Genomic DNA, 23,099 nt, shown 5'->3' with positions numbered 1-23,099 from the left:
TTATTAAATGTATTTTAGCTTTTTCAGTAGGTTCAATTAGCATCACTAGACTGTATGCCTCTTTTTTTCAACATTCGATTAGCATTATTTCTTATTTGGCCGTTCCATCCGTTTGACTTTTACACCCCTGCTCTGAAGGGTTTGAAGGTGTGTATGATTTGACCACTAGATGCCTCTGTACTGTGTTGTACGACTAAAATGAGTGCTAAAAAGCACAAAGAAGAATACATACTACGGAGAGTTAAAGGGACTAAACTGCACCGTTTTCTTCTCTTTTTTCCCCCCAGCGCAGCCTTGCACGTGTTTTTTGTAGCAGCAACATGGCAGACAATTATGTCAACTCCTTCTAACTGAGGCTCATATTGTGTGAAAAATAATCACATTTCTTAACCCACCAGTTTTTGAAAAATGCTTTTTATTAGATAGTTCATGTATTTTTGCTTTTTAGTTAAAGAAATATTTTTTTAATGAATTTTGGCCACTGGGAGGTGCTAAATAATTCACAATGGCCCTTTAAACTATAATTAACTCTTCAGGATAAATTTGACTTGTTCTTCTTTCTTGTAATAAGGAAAATATTATTTGAAGTTATAAGAGTTGTAAAAATATACATGTAATCAACACATTATATATATATATATTTTTCTAGTAGAATAATACTTAAAACGAGCATTCTGATTTATAAGAAAAAAAGTTAGGAATAAGGAAAACAAAGAAACTTTTCATCATTTTTCTAGGTGTCAAATTAATGACTTCTATTACTTTAGGTTGCAAATAACCATTAACCAAGTCCTATCCACGTTATACACCAATGTTGGAAAAAATATTGTACAAAGCAAATATACTTGAATAATAAGTGGGCGGCTTTAATCACTTATCATCAAATCTGTTTTGGGTGTATATTTTGGAATTGTATTCTGATCATTATTGTGTCATTACCATGTTTTGATACAAACGCAAATATGATGTCTTAGTGTGTTAATGAAAACAAGAAACGTATACTTGAAAGTGATGAACACTGCTCCCTTGTGTCCAAATGTTCAAACTTCTGACACTAGTTTTCCTTACATTGCATTTGATACCCTGAAAAACTGAAAAAGGATTAACATCGTCGGTTTTTTATTCCAAATGAACGTTCACTCAGAGATTTTAAATAATGCTGTTTAATAATTTAAAGCACGAAAAAATAATACAGTACACAAATCACTGCAAATAAACACAACGTGGGTTACAAAAAGATACAAATAGCCTACACTCAGCAATTTAAAGACACATTCTCCAATCCAGGGAATGTTTTGTTGTTTTTTTTTAGCCTTTAAATGTTCTTATTGGTGCTACTTTTAAAATAAATTTATTTTACCCATGTTAAATAATGAATGTAAAGTTTTAAGTGATGGCTTCATTAAGCAACAACGCTTGTAGCTTTAGAAGAAAACTGCAACCAACACCACAGTCACATAACAGAAGCTATTTGAATATTTACACACAAGTACTAGACAAACAAAGCAAAGCCTGAATCCATAATGGAAGACTACATCTGGCAAATCTGTTCAGCTTTGAACATCAATTTTGCTGCAAATATTTCTGGATTTGGCCTTACTGCCTGAACATGAAATCCCTGACAGGACAGGATAGCGGACGGCGTTGTTGCTCGGCTACCGTTATTTACAATACACACTTATTCAAGTGACTCTCCAAGGCACAAAATATAATTCAAAAGATGGATGGAGAACATAGAATAACAATGAAAAGATTGCTGCACGAATAAATGATGTTTGCACTCAGTAAACTGCTAAATTTCCACGACAGTGATACATAATTTTCCTAAAAAGAAGGAATCTATTTGCCATGCAATTTAAAAAAGGCAGCTGAGTTCAACAAATGGTATCGCCTAAGCAGAGAACCACTATACTAAGAATCTCAGCATTGGTTGAGTGTGGCAGGAAAGATTGGGGTATTGAACTGTATATGTACATAAGTGCACTGCGTTATTGTTGTCCTGTATTCTGTCCCACGGACTGGCCAGCATAATCTCCGTCGAACTCGACTTCATTGATGGAGGAAAAAAGAAGGCAAAAAGCACCTTCATTGCCTCGATTGTGGGACATTGCTGGTGATCTTCAGAATGTGGTTGTATGTATTTGATGCTTTTGAAAGAAGTTGTGGACAATCAAAGTTATACAATCAAGAAGTTCGACAACAACATTGCCGGGGGACACTGCACAGCGTCCCTCTGAAAAATTGAGAAGAGAATATAGTAAAATAAGACTCCCTCCAACTTGTTGCTATTTTTACTTATTATTGTTTTTATTATTACTTTATTGTTTATCTGGAAAGATGAATAAGTTACAAATATAACAACATAGGAAACTTCCCAACTTCCCAATAACAATTTCTCGTTTTCAAATTATTTTATTAGTGTTAAGTAGTACGAATAAATCTTGTTTTTAAATGCCGTAGATCGAGAGAATTAAGACAGTTGCAAAACAGTAAAATATTGAAATAATGCGTACATTTTAAGTAATATACTACTATTACTATAATTATATAATACTAAAATTCCAAGAACACTATATTTGATTCTTGTTTTCTACTTCTTATTTTATCTATATTATTTTTAGTTCATTTAGTTATTTTTTAGTTAATTTTGTAAGTTTTTTTTTCCCAAAATTCTCTTTGCTTGATGCTCCACACAGGCCAGTATTAAAGTAAAGAGTATACCACTAAATGTTACTGTATTGTCTCATGCATCCAAAAAAATGAGTGCTAAAAAGCACAAGGAACTACGAATAATCAAAGTTACCATACTGCACCATTTTTCTTCTCATTTTTTGAAAAACCTTTTTCATAAGATGGCCGACAATTATGTAAGCTTTTTCTAAATGAGCCTCATCTTATCTAAATTAAATACACATTTCTTGACCTACTGGTATTTTTTCAAATGCACGTTCATATTCACGTATTTTTGCTTATTAGTCAAATCAATATTGTTCTTTTTCTAATGAAATACGAATTTTCACCACTAGGAGGTGCGAAACAATACATAATGTCCTTTTAAAACCAGAAAATAGGCTGACATCAGAACTAGATTTTTTTATTCAGAAAGATTATTGTAATTTCCTGTATTTTTTTCCCCGAATATTCAACCTTTTTTTTGGTGGTAAGGAAAACCTAGCCAGAGGGGGCCTCAGAGTTCCTGGAAAGTGGAATTCTCATGCTCGGACTTCTTGCCTTTTCTATTTTCGCTTGGTCAGGGCTCTTCCCTCCCTGACATGCTTGGTGCTTCTTTTCTCCGATTTCACCTTCTCTTTCCCTTTCCGCAGGCGACGGGGCGGGGGAGTCCCGCTCACTTCGCTTTCTTCCTGAGTACTGGACGTGTCAATTCCGTCCTGCTCCTCGGGAATGTTGGGAATGGCGCCGCTGCTCCCGTCCAGTATGTTCCTGAGGGAGTGGTCCTCTGGGGTGCCGGTGGCAGTGGTACCACTCTCGCTACTGCTCAGATCCTGCTCTTCGCCATACTTTCTATTGTGCTGTGGGAGCGAAGGAGCCCTGACGGACATCCTCTCCCGCCGCAGCTCACGGATGTTCTGCTGAGGCTCATTCATGTCCACCCCAGAATCCAGGCTAGTGTCATTACTGCTTGGCGGGCGGTGGCGACTTTGGAGCTCGATGATGGAGTGGCGCACCTGAGCGGCTGGTTTCCCATCCAGGGAGACGAACCAGGCCCGGGGGTGGGCGGAAGATCTTCCTTTGGTTAGCTCCAGCAGGGTCCGCTCCGAAATGCCCTGCAGCTCACCCGAGATGCCATGGCCGCCACCAAAGCCCTCCATCCCAGCCGCCTCGTTGAGAGTTCCGGGAACTGAGACGGAGGACTCCAAGAGGTTGCTGTAGCGGCCCCAGACAGAGGGGGGACCTGTGGCAGGAGGCGGAGTTTCGAGAGGCTGGGGCTCATCTTGGTTGTTCTGCTTTTGGCCACTTTGGACTTTGCAGATTGTCTGAGTATAGCTGTCTTTACTCGCTGCTTCGAACTCGTTCCCGTTGCGGGGGAAGGTGGCCGACTTGCAACCGTCTTTTTGCGGATCATGGGTGCCGAAAATATCCGGTGCCGGGATGATGGCTACAGGATGGTTGTAGATGTGAACCAATTTGTCAGGAAAGAAGCTGTCAACGTTTATGTTGCTGCAGTTCTGATCCATAAATCTAGATACATCTTCGTTGTTGATGTAGTGGGAATGTACTTGTGGGACTTTGATACCATCAGTGGAAAAATTCTCATAAGGAGGCACTTTGACTTGAGCAGATGGGTCCTCTACGTAGATGTTGTAGTTGGCCTTGTGCCTTGGGGTGGACAACGGGTCGCTCTGGATGTTGCAGGATGCCAGGATGTTCTCACCTGAGCGGAAGAGCAAACCTTCTTCCAGGTGCATGGAAGTGGTTTGGTCCTTTTTCACCACTGTGAGTTTAGAAAAACGGGCTCGTCTGCCCCTTGGCTCTCGGTGGGAGCTTGTGGAGAAAGATTTTAATTGTTTTCAGAAAAAAAAATATTTGTTTTATCGTATAAAATGCACGCAATTTCCTACCTGCAATGACACAACAGCAAAGACAGGATTCCGATCACCACCACAAGAGTTCCTGCCAGTATTCCCACCAACAAGAGGGTGTGGTAAGAAAGGAAATCCAAGGAGCTTCCACTATCTGAGAGAAAAAAAATAAATGATTAGTCTTCCAAACCCATACTGCAAACCAGGGGTGTCATTTAGGCTTGGGTGCCACATAGCAGAAAAAAAACATCATCACGGAAGCAGGACTAGTAGGGAGTGTAGGGGTCTTTTAGAGGCTCAGGTATGTAAGATTTCATTAAAAACAATGATTCAGGGAGGGTTTTCCCTCAAAATGTTTTTTTTTTCACTAAGATTTAATCTATTTAGTCGTTATCAACTGTGCACTGTGTAAAATAAAAAGCAAGGCAATAATTCAGTTAATTTTCCCTACAGTCTTTGTTTTATCTTGTGGAACTCATGCAGACTGGAAAGTGACAAAAATAGCATGCAAACACAAATGATAATGATGATTAAATGATAGATTTAAAAGTCTCTCCACTTTTATTTTTGTTTTTAATGAACATGTCTACCTGAATATGATACTTTCACTGTGAGAGTTCATGTCTTAAGTATAGAAAAGTACTAAAGCTTCTTTAAATTTCTGCAAAGACACCAAGGCGTTACTTATTTTAATATGTACTTTTTAATCCAGATGCTAACTGATAATTTCCAATCACTGGGGATAAAAAGCGTAGTTTAGTAGCAAAGGTTGTGATTAAGAGAAACATCCCATTATATTGGCCCAAACAGTGTGTCTGTCTGTGACTTGTATTTCAAGAGAAATAACATTGGGATGGGGATTTCCTTTTTGGTTGATAAATGGTTGTCAGCAAATACTACTAAAGTGGAGCCTGGCTTTGGTGACATCCAGTGGACATATTTAAAACTCCAGGTCATTGTGATTCTCTCGGCAATGTCCCGCGGGCCACATAAAACTATGAGGTGGGCCACAATTGGCCTGCGGGCCCTGAGTTCTAAAAATTTGCTGTAAATTATCACCCTATTGGTAGATCTTTTGAAGTATAATTTTCCTTATTTTTGTTAAACTGTTTTTAACTTGTTTTTCTGATTAAAGGGACACAGTGTAATAATTTACCAATAAATATCGTTGTATTGCAGGCGTATCAAAGTTAAATGAACGGCGGGCCAAATGGAACATTATGCTACAAGCCGAGGGACGGACGATTGAATGTTTATTGAATTTTTTTTTAAATGCTTCATTTAGCCTGGTGAACCAAATTTGACCTTCTGAAAACCAACCAAATATATTCCAATATCCATCCAACGATCCATCCATTATCTGCATGGCTTATCCTCAGTAGGGTCGCGGGGGTGCTGGAGCCCATCCCAACTATCTTCAGGCAATGGGCAGGGGACACCCTGAACTGGTTCCCAGCCAGTTGCATGGCACACAGGGACAAACAATTCGCTTTTTATATTTACACCAACGGAAAATTTGGACCGGCCAATTAACCTGACATCCATGTCTTTGGAATATGGGAGGAAACCGGAGTGCTTGGAGGAAACCCACGCAAGCACGGGGAGAACATGCAAACCCCACACAGGGAAGGTTCGATCTCATGACCTCAGGGACCACATGCGCTAACCACTGTGCTGCCGTGCTGCCCGTATTCCAATATGGTCAGATAAAAAAAGCAATAGTTCTTTTTATAAAATCATTCACTTGAAATGTATTTGCAAAGTACTTTAACAACAAACTTCGATGCAAACTAGATTCTAAGAAAAATGTTATATATGTTTTAAAAACTATAGTCTATTACATGTAAGAAGTAAATAGCCAATCATGTTGATGGGCAGGTGTACTTGGAACTGATGTTCTTTCTCCCTGTCTTTCTCATGCATTGCCGTTACATAGTGGGCAATTTATTATTTCTGCGTGTAAAGATCTGCAGGGTGCCAGCATGCTGTAGTCTGCAGGCCGGTTCTAATAATGACTTAAGATCATCTCGGGGTCCATAGAAAACGTTCCTGATGCAGCACTCAGATACTTTGCATGCATATTTACCATATGAAGGTAGAGGGGCAGCAATCCAATATCCCAGGTGAGAAGCAGTGTACATCCAAACCAGCTCCCCATCGACTGCCTGGACTATTCCCAGTCCTTGATTCTCCCAGGCACCTTTATACACAATCAATAATTCCAAATATTTTTTATATTTCATAACTTTACCACTCCTTAATGTATGACTCCTACCGGTCTGAAGGTTGAAGGCCCAAGCTGGCAAGGTGTCGGAGGCACGGAAGCGGGTTTTGCTTCCGAGAGGTACGCTGATTTGGATTGGGCCTCGAACTTGGAGCTCGTCTCCTCCCGAATACAGAAGGATACTGACTGCTACCACTGGTTTCAAACTAACGCTTCTGAAAACTACAAACAGGCGGTAATATAATTGATCTCATTAAGAAAATATGTTTATCTGTAACTCAAAAGTGAGACTGCTGGTAAGAAATTATTGCAGTGTATCAGTGTTCATTTTACCTCTGAAAAGTGATGAGTCCCGGGACTCGCATGCTCAAAAATCTATGGGTCCCAACAGAGATCTATGGGTCCCCAAAATTTAGGATTATCGAGGTTGAAATTGTAAATCGGTGACAAATATATAATAAAAATCTATATATTCATTCACTTTTAATCATCAAAATATTAATTCATTTTCTGCATCAAATTATTGTTGGTAATATACCGATTAAGGGATAACCACAAACCTGTCTTTTTTTCATTTTCTCCTTTAATACTTCCTTTTTTTTCTTAACTTCTTTATACAACATAATAATTCGTAATATAATGCATCAAGGCAAGTGAGCCATTTGAGAGCCGGCTCTCTTGAATGAGTTGAGCCAAAAAAGCCGGTTCTCTAAAAAGAGACGGACTTTTCACCACGCAACTCGAGATCGGCGTGCAGACGTAAACTCGAACCGCGAGACCAAAACAACATCTGCCGGATCTGCCTGACGAAAAGTTTGGAGTGCGGTAAATCTTTGTTTAAAAAAAATGTAATCGGGTAATAATGACAATTTTGTGTCAAAAAAGTTGCGTCCCGGGGACGCATGTTGATTTGATTTATGCATCCCCAGCAAAAATGATGCGTCTAGGACGCAGGGACGCGGGCAAACGAGAACACTGGTGTATAGTGAGGCATGGGAAAAGTTGCTCCGATGCCCTCCATATAGATATTTGACATGCTGGCTGGGCATAAAAGAAAGGTTTATTGACTCAGCTCAAGTGGCTCGGAACACAATTTTATTGCCAGTCCTCAACAAACTAATTGTCTTTTAATAAGGAGGAGGTTCTCCCTGCACTCTCTCGTACCCGGCATATAGATGTAACAACGCCACCCTCTGCCCTTCTCCTTTTGTGCCGTCCTAATATCTGCTCCAGATCCAATTTTGAGGGGGCAGAGAGCTCTGCTCCAAGCAGTGAAAACATTAATGTCTTCTTCTGGCCTCAAACCTCCAATTTGGATTGACATCTCTTACATATATAAATTTACCTCAGTTATTATATCAAGAGACTATAAATAATAACAAAATACAAGGGAAAGTAGTCAGTGTACAATGGGGATTTGATATTACTGAAATTTTCCCAATGTTGTTACATGATGCTTTTCACTCTTTATTCATTCCAGTCCCATTTAGTAGTCACTAAATACAACTTCAACCCCTCACACTCTCCCGAAATTATCTTGCATAAAAAAGATATTTTACAGTTTTTCTGGTTGTTCTTTATGCAAAACCCCATGTTTTTACAGTGTAGTAACATGTCAAATACTGTAATCCATCCATTATTCCTTTCATTATCTGCAACTCTTATTCTCAGTAGGGGTAGCGGAGTTGCTGGAGTTCAACAGTGGGCAGTGAGCAGGGGACACCCTGAACTGGTTGCCAGCCAGTCGCAGGGCACACAGGGACAGACAACCATTCACTCGCTCATACACACCTAGGGACAATTTGGACAAGCCATGCGTGTTTTTTGGAATGTGGTAGGAAACCGGAGTGCCCGGGAGAAACCCACGCAGACACTGGAAGAACATGCAAACTCCACACGGGGAGGCTGAGGTAGCTGAACTTTAACCCTGAACGTCTGCACCGTGAGACTGCGCGCAAACCACACAGCCACTATGCCGCAAATACTGTAATCCCTTGCTACCTAATCCTTCGGACTTTTGGGCCTCGGTTTGTCGCAGGTTCGTAAACGTTTTTTTTAGAAAATGTTTTGCGCCAAAAAAAGATGGCCCAACAAGTACATTCAATTCCAACACGCGCTCTACAGTGCTATTTTTCTATCATTTTTCACAGTATTCTTTTTCCACATATCGTCCTTTTACATGCCTTAAATTTAAATTGTGGGTGTTGTGACTTTGCGATATGCAAGAATAACGAATGAGAAAACAATTCGTTCGTCTGGATTTGGTCTGTTGCAAGAAGAAAATACGTCTCACTAACAATATGCTACTTTGTGGATTTTGCCTATTGTAGGGAGAGTCCATTTTCCCTTAACCGCAAAAAAACAGGGCTAACAGTACCTTCAGACTTTGCCCAACTTAATTTTCAGTGATATAAGGTTTTTCCCCCGCAAATGATTAAGTATCACCGTTTACTTGTTTACCTGATGTGTTGACGAAAATGCCTTGAGTGCAGTCAACACACCCTCTTCCTAACTTTGGCACAGTCAGGTAAGCTGCCAATGATGACACATTGCCGTTGCTGGGTAGTGAAAGAAGGTTGTTGGGGATTTTTATCTTTGGTTGAGAGGCACTGTCTGTAAAATCCGGAGAAAATATTGAAGTTTAAAAATAGATTGATGTTGTCGTGCATACAAGCTGAATTAATTCTCATACCAGGTAGCTTGGCTGTGATAAGAACGGAATCTTCAAACAGCCAGATGTTGCCTTGCCTCTGAGGAAGGAGCAGCAACGTCACGGCAGAGAAGACTGCAACGAGATGGCCAAACATGGATTTTATCATTTTTACAGATTTTTATGTCCTCTTTAAGATTTTGATCATTTTTTCATAAAATTTATCATTTGAATCGTGTATCTACCTTAATCAATCTCTTGGAGCTATTTTTGTTTACTTTCATAAAGAAAATATTTCCACGTGCGGGCCAGAGAAGAAATTATGGAAACCTCTAGATTATACATTTGGGAAAATTGTACTTTTTCTTTTAATTTATTAAAGACACAAGGTTATGGTTTGCTTTATTTGTCTCATATTGTAAGGACTTTCATTTGAAATTCTGATCCGTGTTCTTGTCAAAAGTATAAATAAACATAGATATTGCACATTTCCCATCTCATATTTCTTAATTCACCTTTTTTGTTGCACAACAACAGTAATTCATGAGTTAAATCATTCAATAACTATAAAATAATTTACCAAATCAACAATGTAGTAATGTCAAAAATATATTCAGGGCTATACAAATAAATGTGATGTCAATAATTCTGTATTTGACCTTCTTTGCCAACGACACTGATGATAAAATGTACCATGTTCAATATTTTCATTTTGTGTATTTGTATTGATTCTTCAATACTTATGAATTATCATTGATACCTAGTCGCCTTTATATCTTAATAAATACAAAAAGGCAAACACCTAGCCAAATATAACATATTTTCTCAGCATTTATGCTTGAAACTCTGTGATGGACTACCGTATTTTCCGCACTATAAGGCGCACCTAAAAGTCTTGTTTTTTTTCAAAAGCTGACCATGCGCCTTATAACACAGTGCGCCTTATATATGGCTCAATATTAAATTCGCAAGGTCTCGCAACTACGAGAAACAGCCGCCGACTCCATTTTTCGCGCTGTGCATACTGGGAAATATTAAACGATTGGTAGTTGCCGGGGCTCGTGTTGTATTTGTTTACTAAGTGGCAAAATGGCTACCCCATTAAACTGCTTAATTCATATTCAACAAATACAGTATTTGTCTGAATCCAGGGTTATGACTGGTGAAGATGTAAAGCACAATTTACCTTAAACAAACGCAGAATTATTCAGAATGTCACGTTTGAGAGAGAGAGAGAGCGAGAGAGAGAGAGAGAGAGCGAGATTCTCTTTCATACGTGCATTTGTATAAGAAAATGGCTCCTGTTAAGAGACACGCGTACAACGCCGAGTTTAAACTCAAAGCGATCAGTCACGCAGCACAACACGGCAATAGAGCGGCAGCGAGAGAGTGAAACTTAAAAAAATCGATGGTACGGAAGTGGAGAAAGGATGAAGATAAGCTCCGCCAAGTAAGGAAAACTCAACAAAGTTTCCGTGGCAATAAAGCAAGATGGCCAGAGTTAGAGGAGACACTTGAACAGTGGGTTGTTCAACAAAGAGCGGCAAGCAGAAGTGTCAGTACGATAACTATACGTATGAAGGCAACAGCGCTGGCACAAAAACACCGGACGTGTTGGATGGCCCATTCACTGAGATATGGTCAATTCGAACACAGCAGAAGAAGAATTCGAGGGATTCGTCGATGAGGAGCTTATAGAGTGATCTTTGTTTTTCTTTTGTGTGTTTACGTTTTACATTTTACAGTTATTATGTTATTGCTTTGCACTCGTTGTTTTTGCACATTACGAGTGTCACTTTATTGCGATTGCACTAACGTTTCATTTAAAATAACAGTATCAGACGTTTTTTTCTTTGCGTGTTGACTAAATGGACAAAAAATAAAATGATATGTCGATGTTGTTCAAAGATGTCAAAGATGTGTCACGAAAATGCTTTACCTCAGAGAAAATAATAAAACGGCTGTTTATTTATTTTGGGAGTGAATGGAGTTGTGGAAAGCTTGTTTGTTAATAAAGTTTGACCTTTTTGAATATTTTGTTGACATTCCCTTGAGCGTGGCAACATCTAGAGGTTGCATAAAGTAACTACATTCTCTACTGTAGTCAAGTCGTCACATTTATTTACCGTAAATAGCCCTTAATCCCAAAAATGTCTCGAAGGACTGCACAGGATTACAATTACAAAATTGCACAATTACCTGATCTTAAACCAGCATGCACTTATAGCGCCTTATAATGGGGTGCGTCTTATGTATGGCATAAGTTTTAAAATATATCATTCATTGAAGGTGCGCCTTATAACATGGTGCGCCATATAGTGCGGAAAATACGGTAATCAAAAAAGGCACGTTTGTTTACATTTTATCTTAAAGGGACAATGTGTAATATTTGACCAGTCAATGTATCCGTATTGGGTCATGCAGGCAAAATTAAGAGCTACGAACAACAAGGATGAATACAAACTACAGAGATTTCAAGTGACCAAACTGTATCATTATTTCTTATTTTCTTGCCCAGACCTTTTCGAAGTTCTTTAGTTAATTGGGTACCTGTAGCAGCAAGATGCCTGACAAATATGCTGGCTCCCTCTAAATGAGGCTCATGAGGTGTAAAATAGGTTCAAATTTCTTATCCCATGAGTATGTTTCTATGATAATTCATGTATTTTTGCTCATTATTCATAATTATATAGTTTTTCAAACTATTTTTACCACTAGGAGGCGCTAAATGTCCCTTAGAATAAATATCTGTTCCCTATTTGTTTATGAAAGACATATTTTTGAGAAAACCCACAAGATAAGACATTTAAAAGAATATTGGCGGGTAGTCATGAATGCCTTATATTCCCATGGTTGCTGATACGAATATCAATATACAGTACAGTGGAAGTAACAATACCTCAAATCATAGCAAGCTCCATTTTAGTAGTACATAACGAAAAATAATTGATAACTCCGGCAGGTGCTACTCACTTGGTCTTCTGGTAGTGCTCCAAGGCATTGGGCCGAGGACATACCCTTTCTTCGTGGCCACCAGGGTTAGACTCATCTTGGGGCTGTACGGCACCCACAAAAGAGCCTCACCTTTCTCCCCCGTCCAGGTGGAGCTACTCAAAGTGTGGTTGACGAAAACACCAACTGAGGCTTCTGGCAGAAGCTGACGGGTCAACATGTCTCTCACCAGTACTCTTAAGGCAAACCGGGGCTCTATAAATGAACAGCAAATTTGCCACAGTTCAAAATTCATTGTCAAAGTGTTTTAACTCCTCTGGTGTTCTTCCAGCAATAGACAGAGTAAAGGGGGACACAATAACCTCCAGTGTTGGTGAAAAAAATGGGTCCTCTTGGTTTACAATGTCACTCTCGCATATTTCTGTTAGAGTCGATGCAACAGTAGGGGTAAAATACCGCTCCAGTGTACAAAATAACAGACTCTTTAAAGCAGGGGTGGGCAAACTCCAAGCCACAGGCCACATGTGGATCTTCATGCTTTATCTTACAGCAAGTCTAACAAAAATGTTCAAAATGTAATGACAATAAATATAATTGTAAATATAGTACTTCTAATAAAAACCTGTATTTTGGTGTCAACTGTGTCCCCATTGTCCCTTTGTGTGTCTACACAGATATACTACTGAAGAAATACTACAAAACACTACAAATATATTCAAACGAAATATCAAATTCAGTGTTTACAAACAGTGAACTAATATATTACTGTTCATTCATTTTGAAAAAAATACCATAGAAATAATACAAAAATACTACCACAGTAATAATACAATGCCACTACAAAAATACTACAACAGAAATACGACAATACAATTACTACAATAATGTTACAAAAATCCCAAAGAGATTCAACAAAAATACTACTTTTGAAATATTACAAAATAGTACAGAAATGCCCAAATTATACTTCTATAGAAGTACTTAAAAATACTTCTACAGAAATAGTATTACCCAATATATTCTTCAATGTATTTGGCAGCAACTGGATTACCGACGTATCCTGTGTCCCAGGTGGTGCGCATATTGAACATTTGTGAAATTGTTCACATAATCCACATGTTTTGGAAATTCTCATTCAAAAATGGATGAAAACATTTTATACTTTTTAATTCTATTTTCCTTTATCGTATACTTTCTGTGATTTTTACATCTCAAAAGATATCTTTTTTTAGAATGCCCTGTACATTCACTGGGATAGGATTCAAATGTACACTTAAATTGTAAATCAACACTGGTTATTTTACTTATTTACTGAGATAATATGGGCAGGCCCCGTCACTGCACGCAATTCATGCAGCTATTTTTTGCTGACACACACTTCCATATCTGACGGGCAACAAGGGATTACAATGTGCCTCTTTCTTAACATTTTCTGATCTTGGTGTAATCCTGCATGCCGAGACTTTATTTGAAATATATGACTACTCCCTTGTGGGTTGAATTGCACTTAAGTAGCTGTCGGACAAAAATAGCAGTAGCGGTTAAAACAATTAAATAAATATCATAACAAAGCCTATTACAGCAAACGCGATTACATCATCACGGTCAACAACGGGTGGCTCAAATACTCACCTTCGGTTCCAGAGGGGGTCCCAAGAAATATCCTCGTGGGGCTCGGCGTGTTGACGGCGTGAAAGCCATTGTTCCCGGGCAAGGTAGGGGGAAGGCCTCCGCCCTCCTCCGCGGCTTCCACATCAGAAGAAACAAGAAGTAGGCAAAGCACAAAGAGCAGAAGCGGTAGCCGCAAAGGCGGCGCGAGGAATGGAGTCAGGCAGCAATCGGCATTGGGCATGGCGAAACATGAAGAAATAGTACAGACATAACGGCCCGCTAAGAGCGAGAAAAACACGGCCGAGGGTCTGCTAGATTGACTTGGAGACAATCAAGTAGAGGGGCGACGGAGGATGCGTGGTGCTGAGGCTGGGCGGTGTGTACGCCGAAAGATCGTATATTAGGAAAAGGCAGATTGCTACGCCATAAAACTTTTTGATTTTGATTCCTTTCACTAGTGTTTGTAATCCACGTTGAAGAAACTAATAACACTTAAATATCTAGAGTTTAAAGGAAAACAACATAACGTTTGTGGTAGAAATTAGCAATAGAGCAAACGCACCAGAGTGACATCCAATGCAGATACACATCTTTGCGAAAGAGAAGCTCTGACGTTGTTCGGCGTTTGTGCTTCCCGTTTACAGTGAAGTCATCCTCGAGTCTAAATGTTAAAAAATTCCAGTAAAAAGGAAACTGAATTTTATAGCTTACATTTGATGGTGATCTAAACTTTTTCAATTTCATTCAGATTTTTGTGAGCCACTTTGTAATATTTCTGATGGGCAAATCATCAGGGTTTATCAACGCTGGAGAGGTTAATTCAATATTTCCATAAAGTCCTTTATTTTCTGTTATACGATCAAAGGAGGCAGCATGGTGGATGGGTGGCTAGCGCGCAGCCCCACGGTACAGAGGTCCAGTGTTCAATTCCAGCTACCGCAGCCTCTCCATGCTGAGTGCGGAAATTCTACATGGGTTTCCTCCGGGCATTAAGATTTCCTCCCACATTCAAAGAAACATGTATGTCAGGTTAATTGGCGAGTCCAAATTTTCCCAAGGTGTGAGTCGGCGAGTGAGAACTGTCATTGTGTGCCCTGGCAACCTGCCTGGGGTGTCCCCTGCCCACTGCCCTAATTCAGCAAGAATGGGCCCCAGCACCCCTGAAAGTTTGGACACCCCTGGTTTTCATCCTACTTTTACATTATATTGTAATATTTTGAGATGATATATTTTCATTTTTGCTATAAAATACTTAATAATTAGTAATATTTCAGTCGATTTGTAAAATATCTAGAATGAATGAAATTTGTTTTGTTAATTGCATTACAAAAAAATAGGACCTTTATTACGAATTACTCCAATTTCTAAAACAGTCCTCGTGGATGTATGTAGTTAAATTTAGTGAGCCTTATTTCATGTTCTCATTTGCTCTTCCATAACTTTGTTAATCCTGCATTAAAATGTTTACTGGTTATTAATTGCCTTCAGTTTACGTTATTGTGTTTTACATAGTTGTAATATTTTACAGAAGTCTGTATGTGACAAAAACAAAATGCTATTTAAATTAAAGCCAAAGAGTGTAATAATTCAAAACTAAATAGCACTGTATTGTCTAATGCGAACAAAAACCAGTGCAAAGAGCCCAGCGTAGCAGCAAGATGCCAGACAAACACGGCCGAGACTTTTAGGTAGGGATTCTACCATGTAAAAAAAATACACATTTCTCGACCTATGATTTCTTTATAAAAATGACATGGGTATGATATTTCATGCATTTTTCTCTAGTAGTCAAATCAATCACTTTTTACAGAATTAAATAAATATCAAATGAATATTCCCCCCTTCCCCTTTCGCAGATGTCAGAAGTCATGATAGTGAGCCACATGAAGATTTTCAAATTTATTTAGTTAAATTCCATCCATAAACTCATAAAAACACTGATTATCCAAACAAATAATGAAATGGATGGACAGGTTTGCGCAACAGTTTATGTTAGTGTATACATAGGTTAATATAATTAAAGAACATTTTTCTGCCTCATACTCCGGTTTCCTCCCATATCTCACCAAATTCAGGTTAATTGTTGCCTTGTAACCAATGTTCCCTCTAATTTTCCACGGGTCTGAGCATTCACACAAAGTCGATGAGCAACGCTTGAAACATCAGTGAGCAACAGCAATCCCAAGTGTGGCAACTAAGTCATTATCAAACATGTCCAAAACTTGACATCACGTTACATTTTGCTAAGTTTCTGGCAATGAAATGTTTTTTTTATTTTTGAATGAATTGACTAATGTATTATTGCAAAGGTTGTACGGCCTACAAACATCATTTGTTTTTACAACAATTCTTTCACAAGATTTCCATTTCTTTTTTTTTCCTGGCATCTTTTGTCGCATAATACTAACAATTTTTGGGGGTTATTTAGTCGGTTGCATGATACACAACTGTGTTTAATCACATTTTTTAGTGGAAGTACAATGTTACAATGTTGGCAACAATTTATTTGAATGCAACACAAAGATTTTCTTCTTTTTCCCTGTTTTTTTTTTCATTTTTTTTTTTTAATTCCTTAAAAAAAATCTCATTGTTTTTATTTTTTTCCTAGCGGTTACTTTTTTTCTTTTTGTTCTGTATTTACTTTGTTTCTTTTTCTTTTCTTTTTTCTGGCTTTTTAAAATGTTTTCCTTATTTTTTCTCTTCCTTTTCTTTTTTTCTCAGCTTTTTACTACTTTTTAATTTAATAAACTTTTTTTTTATTTTTTGTTCTATTCCCCCTTCCTTTAAGTCATTTTGTGCATAATTTTACATAATACTTGGTAATATAGGGATGAAAGAACCCACGCGGCCCTACTGAGGATAAGCGGTGCGGATAATGGATGGTTAATGGGATGAAATAAGCAAAAACAACCTGAAAAGCCGTTTAGGACCTGAAAGAGCCGGTTCCTTTTAGTGAGGCGAGCCGAAGAAGCCGGTTCTTGAAAAACTCTACTGACTTTACTCTACTTCGTTCTACTTTGACCTTGACTTCCAAATACCGCATTTAGAACACAACGTCAGTGGAACCCTTGTATTTTTACACGCACTGTAACTTTGACTTAACTTGCTTCTAAATTAGCAATTTCGAGCCCTGATTTTTGTGAGCTAGCTAGATTTTCTTGTGCGTGGAAAAGCTCTGGTTAGTGCGCAATTGCTCATACACGCAGCTTAGAGGGAAGATTGCGCTGGATAGATTTTCTTGTGCAATTGCGCACGCGCACAGCTTAGAGGGAACATTGCTCGTAACTATCCTTAAGTCCGTTGAATGGCTGCTTTCCTGCTATACATCGTGTGCCTTGCTCTGGACTCTGCCTCTTGCCCAAATTCAGTAGGATGAAGAGACCCCATACTCTAATGGGGAAAGGAATGAGAATATAAAATAGAAACACAATTACAGTAATTCAGTTTGAAAAAGTGTTAGTTCCCTAGCTTGTACTTAAAAGTTTGCAGCTGATGAAGCTGACGTGCTTCCCTGTTTGCACAAAGGCCACACTGCAGTACTTTTATGACTTTACATGTGTTCTGGGTGGTTCTGAAGGCAGGCGATGAATTTTTTCACCTCTTTGCCCTCATAGCAGATTTGGTACACAGAGGCAAAGAGTGGAAATCTAAAGCAAGAAGGAAAAAAATAAACAAATGTTAAAACTAATGATTGATAACTGAGTAGCCAAGAGATCAAATTACTTACTTTTCCACCATGCCCTTCTTTTGTAGAATCTTGTATATCTCAGCTGAGGTTTGCGGACCTTGTAGTTTTTGTCCATTCAGCATTTCAGCCTCCAGCTCAGCAATGGACTAGTAAAAAAGACATGTTGTTTACATTTTTAATTGAATTGTCCTCTTCTCATAGATATCAACGTTGTGAAACATTTTATGCAGCAAGATTTGAGATGACACTCCATGAAGAATATGTAATCAAATAATTCAAAGAGAAAAAAAATATAGAATATTTTATCTTAAAGGGACAGTGTGTATTATTCATCCACTAGATCAGGGATCGGGACCCTGTGGCTCGCGAGCCAGACTTGACTATTTTCCATATGGCTCGTAGATAAAACTTTACTAAAGTTAATTTCCTCTATGTTTGGTCAATTCTGATATGCCCTTGGTCAAGTTTGGTAGGTGAAATATCTGATAGAACACTAGAAATGCAGTTGGTTCGGTCTAAAAAATAAAGCGCAGTTTCAATTACTGTTTACAGTCAAGGTCACACCAGTGGCTAGGGAATCTTTTATATGGGCGCTTATAAAATATTGTATGTTCTCTGTTGAGACACTTTAAGGTGAAAACCCACAGAACAAACTGATAACACCCCAAAACTCCAGCCAAGTACACGTCAAATAGTTTGGGTGAGCGGTAGCGGTGGCAGGATCTCTGGACATAAAGCATGCTCCTCTCTCTCACATGTGAACACTGCGCTGAAGGGATAAACATCCATAAACTTTTTGTCTGCAGTATTTTGTCACCTTCTTACAAAAGAACTGCTTGCACCTTATTTTGAAACTATAATTATATACAAAATAAAGGGAAAAAACATGGACAAAATGACAAATTTTTTGAGTTTTTTTAAATAAAACAGTGCAATTTTAAGGAGGTGGTTAATACAAAATGGAAATCAGACCATGTTTCATCACAAAATTTCGGGGAGTTTTAACAAATATGTGTATTTTGTTTGGTAAGGGAACAAATGGTCCAATTTTTGTGTTTTTATTCAAAACCAAATTGCCTATTTACAGGAAGTTACTTCCAATTTTCGTTTTGTTTTTTAGAAAACAGACAAACTTTGGGGGACACTTTTCAACAATACGACCCATTTAGGAAGGTAGTTTGTGTAAAACAACCCACAAGGCTCAGAAAATGTAACACAGTTTGCTATTCATCCAAACTAGATTATTCTGATCCAACTTTTTTCAGTGTTCCGAGAAGTTTATTTTGATCGCTTACAATTAAGAATGTAGTTACGTTTGTACTATTGGACGCGTGCCAAGGAAATTGCATTGCATGCAAAGGTTGTTCGTTAATTAGACTATTATTGCTCAGTGTTGTTCATAATTTTTGACTATTATGCACTGATTACATCAATGTTACTATTGGTCAATTACGTTGCTGTTCATGGATTTCCCCATCCATTAGGAAGGATCTGCTTTTTGTAACCTATGAGATTTGATTAAAAGAAAGGGCTCAGGTGAGGATCTTTAGAATTTTTTTTATTTCATCTTGAGGTGTTTTTGTACAGTGCTATCATGTACTCCTTGCAAGTTATGTTATGTATTTTCTCCCTATCTTGAGTGTTTACCAAACTATAAACCTATGTTTCTTCTTTTTTTACCATTTGGTTTGTGTTTTATAGTATTGGTCTCTTTGCGATTGCTCATTTGGGAAAAAAAATCACACATGAGCAAGATGCCGTTTTGGTGTATCTGCCAACAAAACTAACTAGCGTTGACACCAGATGTCACCTTGGAAGTTTTGACAAAAGCCTCTGCAACTTTTCTGTTCCGTCCTCCATAGCAGGTTGTGATGAGGTCTGCTACGCCGCAGCTCTCCAAGAAGGTGTCTGAAATCACTTGGCCCTGGCAGAACAGCTTGGCAAAGGCCACCATCTCCATTAAGCCCAGCCTGATCACTGCAGCTTTGGTGTTGTCTCCGAATCCGAGGCCGTCACAAAAGCCAGCCCCGACTGCCACGATGTTCTATTTGCATAGAATGACTCGCTTGCCTTCTAGCCTTAAGAATGAATTTTACAATGTGTATGCATTTACCTTTAGGGCTCCACAAAGCTCAACTGTGTCACTCTCCTTCACTACAGTAATGCGAAAGTTAGGTGTCTGAAGCAGCTCTTTGAATATAAGTCCATTAGCTTCATTTGTTGAACCTATGGTTTTGGAAATTGAAAACAGCAAAATGAAAAACAGAGGAATACGTAATCCACTAAAAACAATTGAAAGTGTCAAACCAATTGTCGTTTCGCAGAACTTTTCATCTGCCACCTCACTGGCAATGTTGGCCCCCATCAAGACACTGACCTCAATTTCCAGTTCCTTCCGAATGATGTCTGAGATTAACCGCAATCCATTTGGACCCTCATCGATTCCCTGAAGACCATTTATTGCTATAGACTAAAGATATTTGATTGTGCCAGAGAGGATAAATGGGATCTCACTTTGATGAGGGAGATGCCGATGGCCCCCACTGCGAGGTGAGACTTGATCTTGTCGCAAACAGAGCGGATAAATTGGTGCGGGGTAACAAAAACGAGCAATTTTGCTTCTTTCACAGCCTCTGTGATATCTGGAACAGCCACCTGTATAGAACATTGTTGATACAAGGAATGACCATACTTCCTTATTGTCTATTGTACAGCTAGAACCATTTCAGAGAATGACAAACACATTTTCAAGTAGAGTAACGGCTCACGAAAAAATACTTAAATGAACTGTACTGTAAATGAAAACAATAAATAAAAATCAAACAGTTCTGTGTCATTAAACTTTGAGAACATTACATATATACTGTATATGTGTTTCAAATACATAAGTGCACAAAGTGTGCACAATTCCTGATCAGATATCAATCAGCAAAAATCTCTTTATGTAGCGTCAATGTGATCGATTCTCACTCGTGACGTGGAGTCAGGGGAGGCAAGAGAGGCTGTGCCTTACCTGTCATCATTGAAATATAAAATCAAATATATTAAACGGTTGTATCTATTGAGTTTAGAAGTTCTTTCTCATTTAACATTACAATTTTTAGTTAGTTAGTTTTTTTTTTTAATTCGCTCAAATTTTACATTATGTTATAAATATTAATAATGCAATTCGTATTTAACGTAGTACTGTGCTGACTGTCTGCAGAGTGACTCACACAATTCTCTAGACTAATGGAAGAGTGCAATAAAGGATTCTGGATTGAACACACCTCCCTCACTAAACAAGAAAATGAGTGATAGTATTATAAGCTAAAAGTGAAGCCATCATGTTAATTGTTTTCATATTGCAGGACTTTTTTTTTTAAATAATAATCATCTATTGATTGATGATTTTATTCAAAAGGAGTAGTATGAAACGGATTACTTGGCTGAGCGTCTTTAGATGCAGTGTAAGCCACACAATTCTCTTGCCTCATGGTAGAGGGCGTTAGCTAGTCCAAGGATTCTGGTGTGGGGTACACCTCAGCCCCAGACAACAGAACAAGTGATAGTATTTGCAAGCTAAAACACAAGTCAAGCTTTCAGTCATTATTTTTCATTGCATGGATTTTTCTTCATAAGGACCGATCTATTAATGGTTTAATTTAGAAGGAGCAGCAGGTAGACATCATTTATAAGTTAAAGGTAAGACAACAAAATATTTTTTCTACACTAGTTTTTATAATGCTGTCTTTTTCTGCCAATGAAATAATGAAATCTGACTGTGCCTCCCCAGACAAAAACCTCACAGCACGTCACTGATTCTCACTAATTATAAAACTAACATTGTAGGACAATAGCCACTAATATACATGTATATTTTTTGGGTGAAAAATATTTCTCTTCTGTTAGACAATTACCACATTCTTTGGCAACCTGTGTCCAGGCAAATATTTGACATTCTCATGCTCTGTGTTGATGATCTCAGTAAGTTTCTTCCCATCGATCATTTCTTCATAAACCCACATGTTCACCAGGGGGTCGAACCGGTTAGATGATCTGACATTGCGCCCGACAATTTTGGCAATGGAAGAACCCCTTCAAAACAAAGAAGAGAAGAAAGAACGCATTGAATCTATGAAATATTATTTAAAAATACACTCTAAATGAAGGGTATCTTAAAAATGGTAACGCTGCAATCATAAGTAACATCCCAAAACAAAACAACTAATTTACAACGAAGTCTTGTACACTGGTTCCCCCCTGTGGTACCTACGTGAAAATGAAATCGATTCTCAGTACTGTATCTGATTATAGGTACATTCTGCATACCTGTCAATTTACACGTTATCCCAGTATTTTATACGTTTTTGATCATTTCAAAATGTGTAGGCCGTAAGGCAAACTTGCACAGGATTTTTTTTCTTCCGTACAATAAGCAACACTGAATTTACTGCAAGCGACTAAAGAACTAAGAAATAGGCTGAAATAATACATTCTGTTGTATATTTGGTAAATATAATGAACTCGTTTACACAAGTTATTTTTGTTTTTATTCTAAATAGTCTGTTTGGCTGTAAGTAAATATGTACTGTGTTTCTTTGGAGGGTTTATTGTTGCTTAATAAGGGGAATTGCCAGGGCCGTTGCTAACCATTTGGGTGTCCTAAAGCAGACTCGAAATAGGCCGGTTGGCACAAAGCAGATTCACCCCTTTTCTTGGGAAATTTGGTGTATGTTGTTTTTCTACTGTTTAGCCAAATTAGCGCATATTTTTTACACTTTTCATACTTTACACTTTTTTTCCACGATCCTGATTTCGTTTGGCGCCCTCCTTGGCACTTGATACCCTACGCAGTGCTCGTTATGTGCGTTTGCAGGGCTACGGCCCTGGTAATCACAATCGACAATTAGATGAACGATTAGCTGAGGTTGACAGGTATACATTATGCAAATTTTTCTGTGAAAAATAATAAAATCTAGTACCACGAATAATCTGACTAAGCGGTTTCGCAGGTAACTGCACCCACCTATTTGTTTGCAACCTACAGTGAAGGAAAAACGTGGTCACAAAACTTTAACATAATGCTGATTTTAATCGGGGTGGCAACATTTTTCGAATCGGTTTTGTATCGAAATGTGATAAGTTTACAAGAAATAAGGACAAACCCGGAAACAATGTTTCCAGGCGCAAATGTCGTAAAAACCATGTCAACAAGAAATGCACGAGAGAAAATATATTTTATGTACCAATTTCCCGATCCCAAGATGCAGACTTTTGTCCCGGGCATTTTCTTTTCTGGTCGTCCTTTTCCAAATTTGCACTTAAGTTTAATCTTCCGCCCATAATAACTTCCTCATACGCCCCATGCTTGTATGATGTGTTGGCACATTTTCACCTGTTTTTTTCCACGCCCTGAAATCGCAAATTAATAGAATTCACTTAACTTTGAAT

The 23,099-nt window shown here is 38.3% G+C and overlaps 2 protein-coding genes across 2 annotated transcripts; both read right to left on the bottom strand.

Moving 5' to 3' along the window:
• Window positions 1-1,160: 1,160 nt before the first annotated feature.
• Window positions 1,161-14,665, bottom strand: fam171b (family with sequence similarity 171 member B). The gene is made up of 8 exons (XM_088332611.1): window positions 14,000-14,665; window positions 12,389-12,622; window positions 9,458-9,550; window positions 9,226-9,378; window positions 6,817-6,987; window positions 6,628-6,741; window positions 4,581-4,695; window positions 1,161-4,503 (listed from the first exon to the last, which is right to left on the bottom strand). Exons 1-8 carry the CDS (start codon window positions 14,217-14,219, stop codon window positions 3,237-3,239), a joined length of 2,367 nt encoding a protein of 788 aa, XP_088188737.1. The 5' UTR covers window positions 14,220-14,665; the 3' UTR covers window positions 1,161-3,236.
• A 1,199-nt stretch (window positions 14,666-15,864) lies between these two features.
• Window positions 15,865-23,070, bottom strand: LOC148370213 (glycerol-3-phosphate dehydrogenase 1-like protein). Its single transcript, XM_088332610.1, has 8 exons — window positions 22,895-23,070; window positions 21,566-21,743; window positions 20,181-20,321; window positions 19,974-20,112; window positions 19,780-19,892; window positions 19,477-19,710; window positions 17,706-17,812; window positions 15,865-17,625 (listed from the first exon to the last, which is right to left on the bottom strand). The coding sequence occupies exons 1-8, from the start codon at window positions 22,933-22,935 to the stop codon at window positions 17,529-17,531; spliced, it is 1,050 nt and encodes a 349-aa protein (XP_088188736.1). The 5' UTR covers window positions 22,936-23,070; the 3' UTR covers window positions 15,865-17,528.
• Window positions 23,071-23,099: the final 29 nt, after the last annotated feature.

Source organism: Urocampus carinirostris, chromosome 3 (assembly GCF_059441175.1).
Source record: "Urocampus carinirostris isolate Australia breed hairy pipefish chromosome 3, RoL_Ucar_1.0, whole genome shotgun sequence".
Taxonomy (NCBI): domain Eukaryota; kingdom Metazoa; phylum Chordata; class Actinopteri; order Syngnathiformes; family Syngnathidae; genus Urocampus; species Urocampus carinirostris.
The sequence above is the reverse complement of the archived record's forward strand: the minus strand, read 5'-3'. Positions and strand labels throughout refer to the sequence as shown.